The sequence below is a fragment of the Balaenoptera physalus genome (genome assembly GCF_965194825.1).
Source record: "Balaenoptera physalus genome assembly, chromosome: 14".
NCBI lineage: Eukaryota > Metazoa > Chordata > Mammalia > Artiodactyla > Balaenopteridae > Balaenoptera > Balaenoptera physalus.
Window position 1 is genome coordinate 56,974,392 of NC_138893.1, and position 17,316 is coordinate 56,991,707.

The 17,316-nt window shown below is 34.2% G+C and overlaps 1 protein-coding gene across 8 annotated transcripts in view; it reads right to left on the minus strand.

Moving 5' to 3' along the window:
* The window catches only part of EXOC6 (exocyst complex component 6), a 219,496-nt gene that overhangs the window by 108,982 nt on the left and 93,198 nt on the right, over positions 1-17,316 (minus strand). For all 8 annotated transcript variants that reach the window (XM_082423664.1, XM_082423666.1, XM_082423669.1 and 5 more), the window contains 4 exons: positions 9,401-9,447; positions 9,157-9,277; positions 7,592-7,663; positions 2,429-2,526 (listed from right to left, as the gene is read on the minus strand). In XM_082423664.1, the coding sequence (XP_082279790.1) occupies positions 2,429-2,526; positions 7,592-7,663; positions 9,157-9,277; positions 9,401-9,447 (338 nt within the window). The remainder of the gene's footprint in view (positions 1-2,428; positions 2,527-7,591; positions 7,664-9,156; positions 9,278-9,400; positions 9,448-17,316) is intronic.

The window sequence follows — 17,316 nt, forward strand, 5'->3', positions numbered from 1 at the left end:
TTAGAAACTAAATGAGGATTATGAGGGAAAGTATTATATAATCCTGATGAATCTGTGGTTTCTAGACAGGGCAAATGGACAAATGATGTATAGCTCACCTCATCAGAGACATTTGCTGAGGTAAGGAACTTAAGAGAAGGATATGGTTTGGGCAGTGGATGATGGATATCTAATTGATAAATGGCTCTGGCATCTTAATGAGAGGCTGGAAATAAAGTCACGTGCTTGTAAATCACTGAGGTGCACAAGGTAGTTAAAATACGACTCTGGAGCTAGGCAATCAAGAATATAAAACACTAGTGCTTACAATATAGGTGGAGAGAACCACACATGGATAAACAAAGTATGACAGTAGTCAGATCATAAATTCTATCATGGACATCGTCAAGTTTTAATTATTCAGTACTGATGATAACTTTTCCTTTTTCCCCATTTAATTGTTAGGTTGTCAATTCAGTACTTGTACAGTCTTTGAAGATACAGATCAAGGACAAAAAAAGCTTAAAATCTGCTACTTCTTAAAAATCTAAGTAAAAAGCATGACCTAGGACAGTACTGAAAGTAGAAGTCAAAATATATTTGGTAATTACAATTGACATGCTATCATTTGCTCTCAATCCATGATGATAATGGAGGATAATGTTAATCCTATCTCTTTTTGAAGGAACCCATTAGCTTTTCAGACAGAAAACAATACCTCACAGTTTCCCCAATCTTGAGGAACAATCTCACTACTAGAAGTCTTAAGATAGATAAGAGAGAATAGCTGGTTCAATACAAATCTATCAGCAACTGTAAAAACTTAAAACACTCTTCTGAAAAGGGTAAGTTAATAACAGAAATCCTATAAGTAAAGATTTTTATATACAAATATATATAAATAAAGATATCATATTATATCACATTACATCATGGCATATACATTATAGATTACCATCCCTATCAATAAGCACTACCTCTATTTCTAAAATACTAAATATCAAAAATTGGTAATATTTATACATGACTCATCTAAGACTGTCAATTATTCATTTGGGACAACATCCTGACAAGATCACTCCTATGGAATGTTAATACAAAAAGCTTAAATAAGGATTTAGTTCATCTTAATAGAAGTGTATAACCTTGTAAACCACTTCGGTATTTTAAAAGATTTCTATCACAGTATTCAGAAGGCCAGCCCTCCACAGGTTTTGAAAACTGATGGGGTAAATGCCAAGCTAGTGTTACATCATTTAACATATTTTCTATTTTAATAACATCAACTATTATTGCCACATCGTTTCTATCATATTTTGGCTAACCTAAATGTAAGCTCTCAAGATTGACTTTTTGTTGAAACAAGAAAAAAAGAAAGGAAGGAAGGGAGAAAGGCACAAAAGGAGAGAGAAAAGTTTTTAGAATTTAAAAAGGAGGGAGTTGATATTTCTTTTCATGGCAATACAAAATTATATAGTTATTAAAATACTTTGTGCCCTGAAGGCAAGTGGTTAAAGCAAAAATAATTGTCCTAATTAGATACTTTAAGATTTTTAATTTAACAATTATGTTGTTTGTAAAAATAGCACTTTCCCCAAACAAAATTTATAAGCCATAAATTTTTGTCTCTAGTACTAAATACCATTGAACAGTTACAGCCTCATATCTAATCATTTACTGGGGCAAAAAACTACAGAGATTAGGACTAAAAGTAGAACAATTAAAAATAGATTATAAGTGGTACAGCCACTGTGGAAAGCAGTATGGAGGTTCCTCAAAATATTTAACATATATTAACCATACAATCCAGCAATTCCACTTCTGGGTATATGCCCAAAAGAATTGAAAACAGGGACCCAAACAGACAACTGTTCGCCAAGGTTCATAGTGGCATCATCCACAATTGCTAAAAGGTGAAAACAACCCAAATATCCATAAGTGGATGAATGGATAAATAAAATGTGATATACATAATGGAATATTATTTAGCCTTAAAAAGGAATGAAATTTTGACACATGCTACAATATGGATGAACCTTGAAGACATTATGCTAAGTGAAATAATCCAGACACAAAAACCAAACATTGTATGATTCTACTTATATGAAGTACCTAGAGGAGTCGAATTCATAGAGACAAAGCAGAATGGTGATTGCCAGGGACTAGAAGAAGAGAATGAGGGTTACTGTTTAACTGGTACAGAGTTTCAGCTTAGGAAGATAAAAAACTTCTGGAGATGGATAGTGGTGATGGTTTCAACAATGTGAATGTACTTAATGCCACTGAACTGTACATCCATAAAAGGTTAAAATGGTAAGTTTTATGTTATATATATTTTACCACAATAAAAAAATATTATAAGCATTTTTTATTGCTAAATGCAAAAACCAATTACTTTAGCATTTGACAAACTTTTTCATTACATTAAGGCACCATGGCTTAGACTAACCTGAAAACTCCAGCCCATTTTTTAAGCAGTGTTTCATTGTATTGATCTCTTATTTCAAATAAAAGGTCAAAAAGTCGGTTCACTGGAAAACCATAACCCTAAAACACACACAAAAAAGCAGATAAACAAGTAAAATAAATATATTCATTTTTAAAAGTTCAGAATACTAGAGAACTGTGTGAAGTGATCACTGTATCACATTGTATGCCATCCCAACAGTATGAAAAAAGATATCCTTTTGACTTTCTACTAAGTTGTACTAGGTAAAAAAAGAGTCTAGAAAGAGTTTTATGAACTGGAATAATTTTTCTATTTCTTCTTTCTCTTTTTTGTCTGGATTACACTGTTAACCTTAAAAAGTATTAGAAGTCAGAATTGGAGAAAAAGTTCAAGATTAGTGATCTACATATCTGTGTCTTGGGAAGTTGTCCCTAAATAAGATACAAGAAGAAAAGAGAATACATTCTGTCTGAAACATGATGGTTTCCTTTTGCACCTTCAATTTAACACTGACTTTGTTGTACAGGGAAAAGTTATCAAATATAACACTCCAAAACTTTATTCCTTTGCAACTCCAAATCCATTTGAAATGCTACCCATATCAGGACCAAACATTTCTGCTTGCCTCAAAGTTGTCCCTATTCCCCTTCAAGGCTTACGTCTTCATCTTTGGTCTTGATCCTATCTCCTCCTGCAGGAACTGCTCCATGGATTATCTACTCACTCTGCTGTGTCTTTAACTTCCACTAGCTCCTTTCTCTTCACTAAATAAACATGCTAAATTGCCTCCCATCTTTAAACCAAGAACAACTAAAGAAAACATAAAAGCCCTCCCTCAATTTCCTGTGTCACTCCTTCCATAGCCAAACCTACTACAATCTAACTCCCACTCCTATTCCTTTATTGAAGCTGCTCTTAGCAATGTCACAGAGAATCTCCTGAATATAAAATTCCATGATCTCTCACTCCACTTACCTCTGTTTCTTGAAACTCTTCTGTTTTGAATTCTATAACACCACTCTCTCTCCTTGTTCTCCTTTTATCTATGAGTAATCCTTCTGGATTCCTTTTTTCTTCTATCTCTATCCTTCAATCTTTTCTTCTAGCTCTCTAGGGCAATTTCAAGTTGAGTGACTTCAAACACTACTTTCTCTGATTATTCTCAATCTGTATCTCTAGCTAGACCTCTATAAATTCTAAATATTTAATTCCAACAGCAATTAGGCATCTCTAGTCAGTCTGCCAACAGGCACATTAAAGTTAACTTATCTCTTCCCTTTCAGACTAAACCAAGTGTTCTTCCTATTTCCTATCCCTGTTAATAGCTCTATCATCAATCCAATTTATCAGGAAAGAAACCTGAAAGTCATCTAAATGCCCTCAAAACAAACACATTTGATCAGTCATCAAATTCTTTTGATTTTACCTCCTTTACAAGTCTCATTCAAACCTATCATTCTTCTCTATCATTTACTACCTTTCTTTCTTCCAGAAATCTTCCCAGTATCACTGTTTTGTTGGGTTTTTAAAATAAATTTATTTATTTTATTCATTTATTTTTGGCTGTGTTGGGTCTTCGTTGCTGGGCGCGGGCTTTCTCTAGTTGCGGCAAGCGGGGGCTACTCTCCGTTGCAGTGCACGGGCTTCTCATTGCGGTGGCTTGTCTTGTTGCGGAGCACAGGCTCTAGGCATGCGGCCTTCAGTAGTTGTGGCACGCAGGCTCTAGAGCGCAGGCTCAGTAGTTGTGGCGCACGGGCTTAGTTGCTCCGCAGCATGTGGGATCTTCCCAGAGCGGGGCTCGAACCCGTGTCCCCTGCATTGGCAGGTGGATTCTTAACCACTGCACCACCAAGGAAGCCCCAGTATCACTGTTTTACTTCAGGTCCTTAACATCTCTTGCCTAGACCACTGTAAGAGCTTCCTAAACTGAAATTCCAACCATCCGTCTCTTTCAACTCAATCTATTGCCCAACTCTTAAAATTATCATCTGAAAGTACACATCTGATCACGCCATTCCCCTATAGAAAGCTTACTAAAGCCTCACAAGACATGCCACAATCTGGCTCAAACTACCTTATCAGTTTCATTACCACTCTCTGCCCTTCTTTGCTTACACTCAAACACTACTGTTTCTAACACCATTAAGCTGCTCAGCCAGTCTCATGCTCACCATACCATACCTCTACCTGTAATTGACACATGCTATTTTGTCTGCCATTAATGCCTCTTTCTTCATATCTACTTGCTGAACTCACATTTCCTTCAAAATCCAGCTCACATTTCAACTTTCTGTGTAGCCTTTCCCAACTCCTGGAATCAAAGTTATCATTCTATCTTCTATGAGCCCAAAGCTCTTTAATATATTACTAAATTAGTATGTCTTATTATACATCTTATTTGTTTACAACTAAAGTGTGAATTTCTTGAAGCCAAGAATCTTTATGTCCCTACTGTTCTACTGATTTTTATATCTATCATTGTATATATCATCTAGCTGCTAGCACATAGTGGGTGCTCAAAAAAATGTTAATGAACGAATCAATAAATGCTTGCTTTTTATTTGCTTAATAGGCAGTAAGCAGAACTATGAACATGCTGGTTTTTTTTTTTTTAATTTATTGTTTAGTCAGCTTTGTTTTAAATGATGAAATAATTACATTTTTAAAAGAAAAATTTCCTTAAGTTGGCAAAGTGCCACTTTTAAAAGCAAAATATTGTGCAATATTCTTTAATTAGTTAAAGGTTAATTAGAAAAGACCCTCCTCAGGATTCCCCTGGTGGTCCAGTGGTAAGAATCTGCCTTCCAATGCAGGGGATGCGGGTTCGACCCCTGATCAGGGAACTAAGACCCCAAATGCCGCAGGGCAACTAAGCCTGCATGCTCTGGAGCCTGCGTGCCACAACTAGAGAGCCCGCATGCAGCAACTACTGAGCCCGCATGCCACAACTAGAGAGCCCGCGTGCTGCAACTACTGAGCCCACATGCCACAACTAGAGAGCCCCCATGCCGCAACTAGAGAGCCCTCATGCTGCAACTACTGAGCCTGCGTGCCACAACTAGACAGAAGCCTGCACGCCACAACAAAAGATCCCGCATGCCACAACGAAGATCCCGCGTGCCGCAACTAAGGCCAGACACAGCCAAATAAATAAATAAATATAAATAAATAAATTTTTTTAAAAAAGAAAAGACTTTCCTCAATTCTTCAATTATTAAGTATAACTTGAAAAGCCAGTATTTATTAATTCAGTATGAGATTACCCTAATAATCAGCCTGTCAGTATTCAGTGAAATGAAAATACTGCAGGATTTCTGAATAAGTAAGAAGAACTGGTTCATTTTCCTTAACTTTATTTCAAAGCAGTAGGATGAGAAAGGTATATTTACAAGGGTTTATGCACCCATCACTGTTGCTTTTCTAATGCTTCTATTATTTGAATGTTGTCTATTACTCCTTGATTCTCTGCAGAGTTCCTTGGAAACACATCAAATACTCAATCTACAACTGAATCTACAGTTGTACTCAAAGTGCCAACTCAAGAACAGTTTGTATGGTTTTTAAAAAAGAGGTAAGGAGCTTGCACCAGAATATAAATCAATGCTGATACTGGTATCAAGAAAGTTTTGTTACCAAAAAAAAGAAAAAAAAAGCCAACTGAGCTAAATTTTGTATTTAGTGACATAGTTGATTTACATTCTGACAAAAGTTTCTTTTCATTATGGATCCATAACAAACGAATTGTAGACCTGTGATCCCTGGACCATATTTTGAGTAGCAATGCTTTAAGTCATTAAGGATAGCAAAGCTCCCTCAAGTTACTTAGACATAAGCCCCAGATATTAAGGCAGTCTTTAATAAAACTTCCTACGTTTTCTTGCAGAGAGATCAGTATTACAGGTACATTAGTCACAAAATTTATGAAAGCAAAAAAACCCCAAATTATTTTGGTATTATAGTATAAGCCATACAAACTAATAAAGATGTAAGGCAATAAAATAATTTACTAAGGAGCTTGTGGTATCTTCTCCTTAGGTTTAAGAATAAAATAGACAACTATTATTCTAGGATGGAAAGATTCCTGTGATAAAGCCAACAATTTAGCATTTCCCAAAGCATTTTATATGAAGCTCTAGATCTAAAAGATTCTCTAAGGGGAAAAAAGATTTACGTGTCAAATATGTTGGGAAAATGCTGCATAATCACCTTCCTTTTGGAAACGTATGGTGTAAATTTGCTCTGAGACAGGCTTTTAGTGGAAAAATCTGTTTTACTTCACTCAGCATTTTCTAAACATTTTTGACCACAGAACTCTTTTTAAGTAACATCTATTATCACACTTTGGAAAATGCTGGTCTATGTTTCACAAAAAAGTTATTCCAACCATAAAAATCCCATAAATTTAAGCATGAAAAACAAATGCAATCAATTCTTTATTATCTGTGATCAAGGAGGAGGGACAAGTTTAAAACTTTGATACTGAAAACCACAAAGACATTGAGTTCTAAGATAATTCAGTTTTAACCTTATTTTAAAAAGAAAAACAAAACCCAAAACGCAAAGAAGTAAAGTGATTTGTTTACAGTCACAGTACACCTGAAATTAGGAAGAAAATGAGTACACACAGCTTTCACACTAGTATGTGTTTTCATATACAGTATCACATTTAAAACTCAAAACAATTCTGAAAACTAGTAATTAACAAACTCATTTTCACAAATGAGGATCTAAAGTTTAGAAAAGCTGTAGATATAAAATTAGTCAATAGCAAAGGTTGAATATAAACTCCAGGTCTTTGTGATTCCACAGCTCATGTTCATTTTCCTCAGGCAGAACTTTAATCTTCTAATTTCTAGTTCAGGGTTGTTTCCACTACACCATGTATTTTTTTTTTTAACTGCAAAAATATTATATCTACTCTAACAGAATGACCAATATTATAAAAGATGGTAATATTCCCTGAGTTCTGTCCAAGCTTCATAATCAGGAAGGAGGTGGTATGAAAAGTCCTGAGTAATAGGAGAATATCAATACATAAGTAAACATTTGATTACTACTAATTTACTACCATTAAGCCACAATAAAATAAATGAGTGTGGTCTATGTTTTGAATAGCTTTAAGTGCTCAAATAGCCATTAATTGAATATTAGATTATCACCCACCTGCAAAGTATCTGCAAATATTACAATGAGATTCTTCAGTTCCAGAACAAGATCAGGATCAGTGCAATAAGACTGCGAGAATGAAGGGTAAGTGGGGGTGGAAACACAAACAAACAAACACACACCAGAGTCATTTGGTTAAAAACTAAGAAATAAAACTGGAAAATTTCTCCCTTAATTTGCCTGACTTACAATAAATTTGAAGTCTTGGTTATTAGATCCACAGCTGGCTTCCTCTATTCATGAAAAAATTCTTAGGGAAAGATCATAATATGATATAACTAAAGTATCTGTTTTATATGAAAAGAAATTTTTCTGAAATTTGTACACACTAAACTTTGGTCAAAGCAATGATGCTTATATTTCCAGAAGTCTTTAGATTTTAAGGAACTAGTTATTTCAAATTGAAAAAATGGTTTATATATAGACCATATATTTCTACTTTTCAATTATTTATTCTATTATAAAAGAGATACAATCAATATAATTCTCTAATATAAGAAATGACAATTTAAGTATTTTCTTAGTAATGCACCAAAGAAAAATAATTAATTCCAAAGGGATAGTGAAATTCACTCTTGTCCCCTTAATAGCATGTAATAAGATTTTAAGTGTGATATGTTGCATTTAATATATTATGATTTCATACTTGATGCCATGGAATTAATAGGAAGCACACTATCATATTACATATTCATAGCTGGCCTGAATATAAACCATGATAAAATGTATTGTTCTTTATTATAATATGTCAGAAAAAGTTGTAGTTCATTGGACAAATACTGTATCCAAAATCTATGTCCCTGATAAATAAAAATATAATGTATTTATAATCTAAATATCACTTAAACTAATAATCTTCCTGCAAAATATTTTCAATCTCTATTCTCAATAATAAGATTTTAAATAATAGATTATAAAATTTTAAGTTTGGGGAAATTTCACTGAAGGTAAACTCCCAAAATTGTCTTAAGAAAAAGTCCACACTAAGAAATTATTTATTTCAATAGTCTTTATAACACATATTTTTATTTCCACAAAAGGCATATTATAAAAATATTTTATCATTTTACCTTCGTTCATAAAAATAATTCTCATTACTTAAAGGGTCATTATTCTAAATGAGTTCAAATTCTGAGAACTGCATATTTTTAAGAAATTTATAACTGTATTACTGCAAACAAATTATAAACATCGAAGAACAAGTTCTACTGAGTTTTAATGGTGGAGTTTACTTTGGAAACAAAGAATCTGGACTGATAATTAAAAACCCTTTCTTCATGGTGCTTTTCAGTGATCTAATGAAGAGGTCAGTTGAGACTAATGAGACCAGCTTAATTCTTCATCTTCTATAATGCTGGACTAAAAGTGTCTTCGGAAGCCCCACTCAGTTGCAATATTACCAGACAAACAAAGGCCTGTCATTACTACTTCCGAATCTGAGCAATTACCAAAAAAAAATGCAGAACTGATGGAGGTACAGTTTTTTCTTCTGACATTATGCATTTCAGAAGTTCTTGAGGTAACTGAATTAAAAATTTAGTAACATAAATTGTCTGACTTACTGAATGAGCTCTAAGGACAGCAATTATCTTTGAGAGGGCCATGTTCCAAAGCTCGTCAGTGTATGCCCTGGTTACTAATCCTTGGGTCACATGTAAAATGTGATCTTCCACCACAAAGAACCTAAGAACAGTAATTACCAAAATAACATGAGTTAAAAAAAAATTAAAACCTAAATACCAAATCATTAGTTCTGACACATAACACAATATCAAAATAATACTTATTGCCATATTAGATACATACCCTACAATTTGAGTGAAATATCTTCTATAGCCATCAACTGTTTCATGCTTTAAATGAAAAATAAAAATCAATTTAAAACAATAAATATCAATAACATAAAAGTAAATTCCAAATCAGTACAACATTTATTAACAAATATTTATTGAGAGTCTCCTATATGCTGCATACATTTTTAAGGCACCAGGGATACAATGGTAAATAACAAAAAGTCCTTACCCCTCACGGAACTTGCATTCGAAAGGAAACGAACAATAAGCAAATTAAAAAGTCAATATGATTTCAGAACCTCCTTCTCAGCAGGCTAGTTCAAGCTACCATCATCTCTCACTTGGACAATTACATCATGCTCCTACCTAGTCTTCCAAGCTTTCAGGCTTGATCCCTACAGTCTATTCTCCAGATAGCTGCCAGAATGATAGTTTTCAAACAGTAATCAAATAATTGTATCATTTGCTAAAAACCCTCCAATGACTTTTCATCTGATTCATAATAAAAGTCAAATTCCTTTGAAATGGTCTACGATTTCCTATTGTTTATAATTTTAACAAAAGGTATACAGGAAAATATTTGATCATTTGAATTTCATAAAAGTTTATTACATGAAATATAACAATTAAGTTCAAATATTATATTTTATATATTTCATAAAAGTGATCAAAAATTTCAAACATCTGGATTTTTTCAGGGAGGGGACTGTTATTATTTTTTGGCTTAAAAATACTATGATCAGAGAATATAGTCTACATGACACAGATGTTTGATATTTCTTGATACTTGCTTTATAACACAGTATGTAGTCACATTTTATAATGTTCCATGTGTACTTAAAAAACTGTTTCTACAGGTGTTGAAACAGAATTCCTTTTTTTTTTTTTTGGCTGCACTGTGTGGCTTTTGGGATCTTAGTTCCCCGACCAGGGATTGAACCTGGGCCCATGGCAGTGAAAGCGCTGAGTCTTAACCACTGGACCCTCAGGGAATTCCCAAACAGAATTCTATACAGTCTATTAGATAAGCCTATTAAGCATGTTCTGTATTCTTACTGATATACTGTCCACTGGCTGGTAAGATACTGAAGCATCCACTATACTTATAGATGTTTTTACTTATCCTTTAAGTTGTGGCAATTTTGCTTTAAATATTTTAAGTCAATGTTATCAAGCACTTATAGATTTAAATTACCATTTTTTATCAGCTCTAAGACAAATTTTTTTTATCATTCTAGCTTTTTAAAATTATATTTAAGTAGAGAAGGAAGAAGAACAGAAGCAAGAAGAACGACAGAAGCAAGAAGACAGCAGAAGCAAGAAGAACTACAATCCTGCAGCCTGTGGAACAAAAACCACATTCACAGAAAGATAGACAAGATGAAAAGGCAGAGGGCTATGTACCAGATGAAGGAACAAGATAAAACCCCAGAAAAACAACTAAATGAAGTGGAGATAGGCAATCTTCCAGAAAAAGAATTCAGAAAATGATAGAGAAGATGATCCAGGGCCTCAGGAAAAGAATGGAGGCAAAGATCGAGAAGATGAAATAAATGTTTAACAAAGACCTAGAATAATTAAAGAACAAACAAACAGAGATGAATAATACAATAACTGAAATGAAAAACACACTAGAAGGAATCAATAGCAGAATAACTGAGGCAGAAGAACGGATAAGTGACCTGGAAGACAGATGGTGGAATTCACTGCTGTGGAACAGAATAAAGAAAAAAGAATGAAAAGAAATGAAGACAGCCTAAGGGACCTCTGGGACAACATTAAACGCAACAACATCCACATTATAGGGGTCCCAGAAGGAGAAGAGAGAGAGAAAGGACCCGAGAAAATATTTGAAGAGATTATAGTTGAAAACTTCCCTAACATGGGAAAGGAAATAGCCACCCAAGTCCAGGAAGCACAGACAGTCCCGTACAGGATAAACCCAAGGAGAAACATGTTGAGACACACAGTAATCAAATTGGCAAAAATTAAAGACAAAGAAAAATTATTGAAAGCAGCAAGGGAAAAACGACAATATACAAGGGAACTCCCATAAGGTTAACAGCTGATTTCTCAGCAGAAACTCTACAAGCCAGAAGGGACTGGCATGATATAGTTAAAGTGACGAAAGGGAAGAGCCTACAACCAAGATTACTCTACCCAGCAAGGATCTCATTCAGATTCGATGGAGAAATCAAAAGCTTTACAGACAAGCAAAAGCTACGAGAATTCAGCACCACCAAACCAGCTCTACAACAAATGCTAAAGGAACTTCTCTAAGTGGGAAACATAAGAGAAGAAAAGGACCTATGAAAACAAGCCCAAAACAATTAAGAAAATGGCAATAGGAACATACATATCGATAATTACTTTAAATGTGAATGGATTAAATGCTCCAACCAAAAGACACAGGCTTGCTGAATGGATACAAAAACAAGACCCATATATAGGCTGTCTACAAGAGACCCACTTCAGACCTCGGGACACATACAGACTGAAAGTGAGGGGATGGAAAAAGATATTCCACGCAAATGGAAATCAAAAGAAAGCTGGAGTAGCAATACTCATATCAGATAAAATAGATGTTAAAATAAAGAATGTTACAAGAGACAAGGAAGGACACTACATAATGATCAAGGGATCAATCCAAGAAGAAGATATAACAATTATAAATATATATGCACCCAACACAGGAGCACCTCAATACATAAGGCAACTGCTAACAGCTATAAAAGAGGAAATTGACAGTAACACAATAATAGTGGGGGACTTTAACACCTCACTTACACCAATGGACGGATCATCCAAAATGAAAATAAATAAGGAAACAGAAGCTTTAAATGACACAATAGACCAGATAGATTTAATTGATATTTATAGGACATTCCATCCAAAAACAGCAGATTACACTTTCTTCTCAAGTGCGCACGGAACATTCTACAGGATAGATCACATCTTGGGTCACAAATCAAGCCTCAGTAAATTTAAGAAAATTGAAATCATATCAAGCATCTTTTCTGACCACAATGCTATGAGATTAGAAATGAATTACAGGGAAAAAAACGTAAAAAACACAAACACATGGAGGCTAAACAATAGGTTACTAAATAACCAAGAGATCACTGAGGAAATCAAAAAGTACCTAAAGACAAATGACAATGAAAACATGACGATTCAAAACCTATGGGATGCAGCAAAAGCAGTTCTAAGAGGGAAGTTTATAGGTATACAAGCCTACCTCAAGAAACAAGAAAAATCTCAAATAAACAATCTAACCTTACACCTAAAGGAACTAGAGAAAGAAGAACAACCAAAACCCAAAGTTAGCCAAAGGAAAGAAATCATAAAGAGCAGAGCAGAAATAAATGCAATAGAAACAAAGAAAACAACAGCAAAGATCAATAAAACTAAAAGCTGGTTCTTTGAGAAGATAAACAAAATTGATAAACCATTAGCCAGACTCATCAAGAAAAAGAGGGAGAGGACTCAAATCAGTAAAATCAGAAATGAAAAAGGAGAAGTTACAGTGGACACTGCAGAAATACAAAGCATCCTAAGAGACTACTACAAGCAACTCTATGCCAATAAAATGGACAACCTGGAAGAAATGGACAAATTCTTAGAAAGGTATAACCTTCCAAGACTGAACCAGGAAGAAGTAGAAAATATGAACAGACCAATCACAAGTAATGAAATTGAAACTGTGATTAAAAATCTTCCAACAAACAAAAGTCCAGGACCAGATGGCTTCACAGGTGAATTCTATCAAACATTTAGAGAAGAGCTAACACCCATCCTTCTCAAACTCTTCCAAAAATTGCAGAGGAAGGAACACTCTCAAATTCATTCTATGAGGCCACCATCACCCTGATACCAAAACCAGACAAAGATACTACAAAAAAAGAAAATTAAAGACCAATATCACTGATGAATATAGATGCAAAAATCCTCAACAAAACACTAGCAAACAAAATCCAACAACACATTAAAAGGATCATATACCATGATCAAGTGGGATTTATCCCAGGGATGCAAGGATTCTTCAATATATGCAAATCAATCAATGTGATACAGCATATTAATAATTAATTATTAATGAAGAATAAAAACCATATGATCATCTCAATAGATGCAGAAAAAGCTTTTGACAAAATTCAACACCTATTTATGATAAAAACTCTCCAGAAAGTGGGCATAGAGGGAACCTACCTCAACATAATAAAGGCCATATATGACAAACCCACAGCAAACATCACTCTCAATGGTGAAAACCTGAAAGCATTTCCTCTAAGATCAGGAACAAGGCAAGGATGTCCACTCTCACCACTATTATTCAACATAGTTTTGGAATTCCTAGCCACGGCAATCAGAGAAGAAAAAGAAATAAAAGGAATACAAATTGGAAAAGAAGAAGTAAAACTGTCACTGTTTGCAGATGACATGATACTATACATAGAGAATCCTAAAGATGAAACCAGGAAACTACTAGAGCTAATCAATGAATTTGGTAAAGTTGCAGGATACAAAATTAATGCACAGAAATCTCTTGCATTCCTATACACTAATGAAGAAAAATCTGAAAGAGAAATTAAGGAAACTCTCCCATTTACCACTGCAACAAAAAGAATAAAATACCTAGGAATAAACCTACCTAGGGAGACAAAAGACCTGTATGCAGAAAACTATAAGACACTGATGAAAGAAATTAAAGATGATACCAACAGATGAAGAGATATACCATGTTCTTGGATTGGAAGAATCAATATTGTGAAAATGACTATACTACCCAAAGCAATCTACAAATTCAATGCAATCCCTATCAAATTACCAATGGCAGTTTTTACAGAACTAGAACAAAAAATCTTAAAATGTGTATGGAGACACAAAAGACCTCAAATAGCCAAAGCAGTGTTGAGGGAAAAAAACGGAGCTGGAGGAATCAGACTCCCTGACTTAAGACCTTACTACAAAGCTACAATAATCAAGAAAATATGGTACTGGCACAAAAACAGAAACATAGATCAATGGAACAAGATAGAAAGCACAGAGATAAACCCATGCACCTATGGTCAACTAATCTATGACAAAGGAGGCAAGGATATACAATGGAAAAAAGACAGTCTCTTCAATAAGTGGTGCTGGGAAAACTGGACAGCTACATGTAAAAGAATGAAATTAGAACACTCCCTAACACCATACACAAAAATAAACTCAAAATGGATTCCAGACCTAAATGTAAGACCAGACACTATAAAACTCTTAGAGGAAAACACAGGAAGAACACTCTTTGACATAAATCACAGCAAGATCTTTTTTGATCCACCTCTTAGAGTAATGGAAATAAAAACAAAAATAAACAAATGGGACCTAATGAAACTTCAAAGCTTTTGCACAGCAAAGGAAACCATAAACAAGATGAAAAGACAACCCTCAGAATGGGAGAAAATATTTGCAAACGAATCAATGGACAAAGGATTAATCTCCAAAATACATAAGCAGCTCATGCAGCTCAATATTAAAAAAACAAACAACCCAATCCAAAAATGGGCAGAAGACCTAAATAGACATATCTCCAAAGAAGACATACAGATGGCCAAGAAGCACATGAAAAGCTGCTCAACATCACTAATTATTAGAGAAATGTAAATCAAAACTACAATGAGGTATCACCTCACACCAGTTAGAATGGGCATCATCAGAAAATCTACAAACAACAAATGCTGGAGAGGGTGTGGAGAAAAGGGAACCCTCTTGCATTGTTGGTGGGAATGTAAATTGATGCAGCCACTATGGAGAACAGTATGGAGGTTCCTTAAAAAACTAAAAATAGAATTACCATATGACCCAGCAATCCCACTACTGGGCATATACCCAGAGAAAACCATAATTGAAAAAGACACATGCACCCCAATGTTCATTGCTGCACTACTTACAGTAGCCAGTTCATGGAAGCAACCTAAATGTTCATCGACAGACGAATGGATAAAGAAGATGTGGTACATATATACAATGGAATATTACTCAGCCATAAAAAGGAATGAAATTGGGTCATTCGTAGAGACATGGATGGACCTAGAGACTGTCATACAGAGTGAAGTAAGTCAGAAAAACAAATATTGTATATTAACACATATATGTGGAACCTAGAAAAATGGTACAGATGAACCGGTTTGCAGGGCAGAAATTGAGACACAGATGTAGAGAAAATATAAAAATTATATTTAAGTATATATTGCTTCTATTCTTTTAGTGGTTACAGAAATTACATTATGCATACTTAAGTAATCAAACTCTAAAATTAATCAATAATTTTACTCTTTTCTGGACAATTCCAAAACTGTAGAACAGTTTCACTTCATTAACTTCCATCGCACTCTAATGTTTATGCTATTGTTACTGTGCATTTCAACTCTATCTTGTTTTAACGACCATAATATTTTATTAATATTATTTTCTACAGTCAACACAGATTTGTCCACATATTTACACTTTCCTTGCTATTCATTCCTTCTAGCATCACATATCTTCCATTTGGCATCACTTTCTTTTTGACTGCAGTATATCCTTTTTTTAGTAAGGGTGTCTTGGTAACAAACTCTCCTCTTCTTTGCCTGAAAATGTCTATCTTTGCCCTTGTTCCGCTGAATACAGAATCCCAGGTAGACAGTTATTTTCCTTCAGTATTGAAAATATTCCACTGTCTTGTTTATTTGAAAATAATCTCTTCTCTCTGGGTATTTTTGAGGTCTTCTCTTTATCTTTGTTTTTAAAGTCAAATTTACTGAGGTATAATTTACATAAAGCAAAATTAAAACCCTTTTTACATACAGAGCCCGATGAGTTTCGATGAACGTAGACATTTGTGTAACCACCACCAAAATCAAGATATAGAATATTTCTGTCTCATAAAAAGTTCCCTTTATGCCCCTCTATAGTGAATCACTCTGCCCAACTCTGGCCCGTTGTCACGGATCCCATTCTATCCCATAGTTTTGCCTTTTCAAAAATGTCATATAACACAAATCGTACTATACATAACTTTGTTGTATCTGAATTTTTTCACCTAGAATGATGCTTTTAAGATTTATCCATGTCACTGCATGTATCAGTTTCTTTTCTACTGCTGAGTAGTATTCCATTATGTCGAGGTACAGCAATTTGTTTATCTATTCACTAGTTCACAGACATTTGAGATGTTTCCAGTTTCTGGCATTTATGAATAAAGCTACTATAAACATTCACATATGAGCCACTATGTGAATAAATTTTCATCTCTCACGGGTAAAAACCTAGGAGTGGAATTGCTGGGTCATATGGTAAGTGTATGCTTAACATTATAACAAACTGTCAAACTATTTTCCAAAGTGGCAGTACAATATTTATACCTATCAGAAGTTTATGAGAGTTCTAGCTGCTCCAAATCCTCACCAGCACTTGCTATTATCGATCTTTTTAATTTTAGCCATTCTAGTAGGTATGTAGGGGTATCTCATTGTGGTTTTAATTTGCATTTCCCTGATGAAAAATGATATTTAACATCTTTTCATGTGCTTATTTGCCATCTGTGTATCTTTGGTAAAATGTCTATTTGAATCTTTTTAGTCTGTCTTTAGTTAGTTATACAAGTTCTCTATATATTCTGGATACAAGCCTTTTATTAGACATGAGTTTTGCAAATATCCTCTCCATCTATGTCTTGTCTTTTCATTTTCTTGACACTGCCTTTTGAAGGGTAGAAATTTTCCATTTTGTTGTTCAATCTATGAATTTCTTTCTTTTATGGTTCATGCTTTATGTATCTCACCTAAGAAAATATTGCCTAACCCAAGGTCACAAAGATTTTAACCTTTGTTTTTTCCAAAAGTTTTACAATTTTAGCTCTTATATTTGGGTCCATGATCCATTTCTTGAAATGTTGAATGAGGTAAG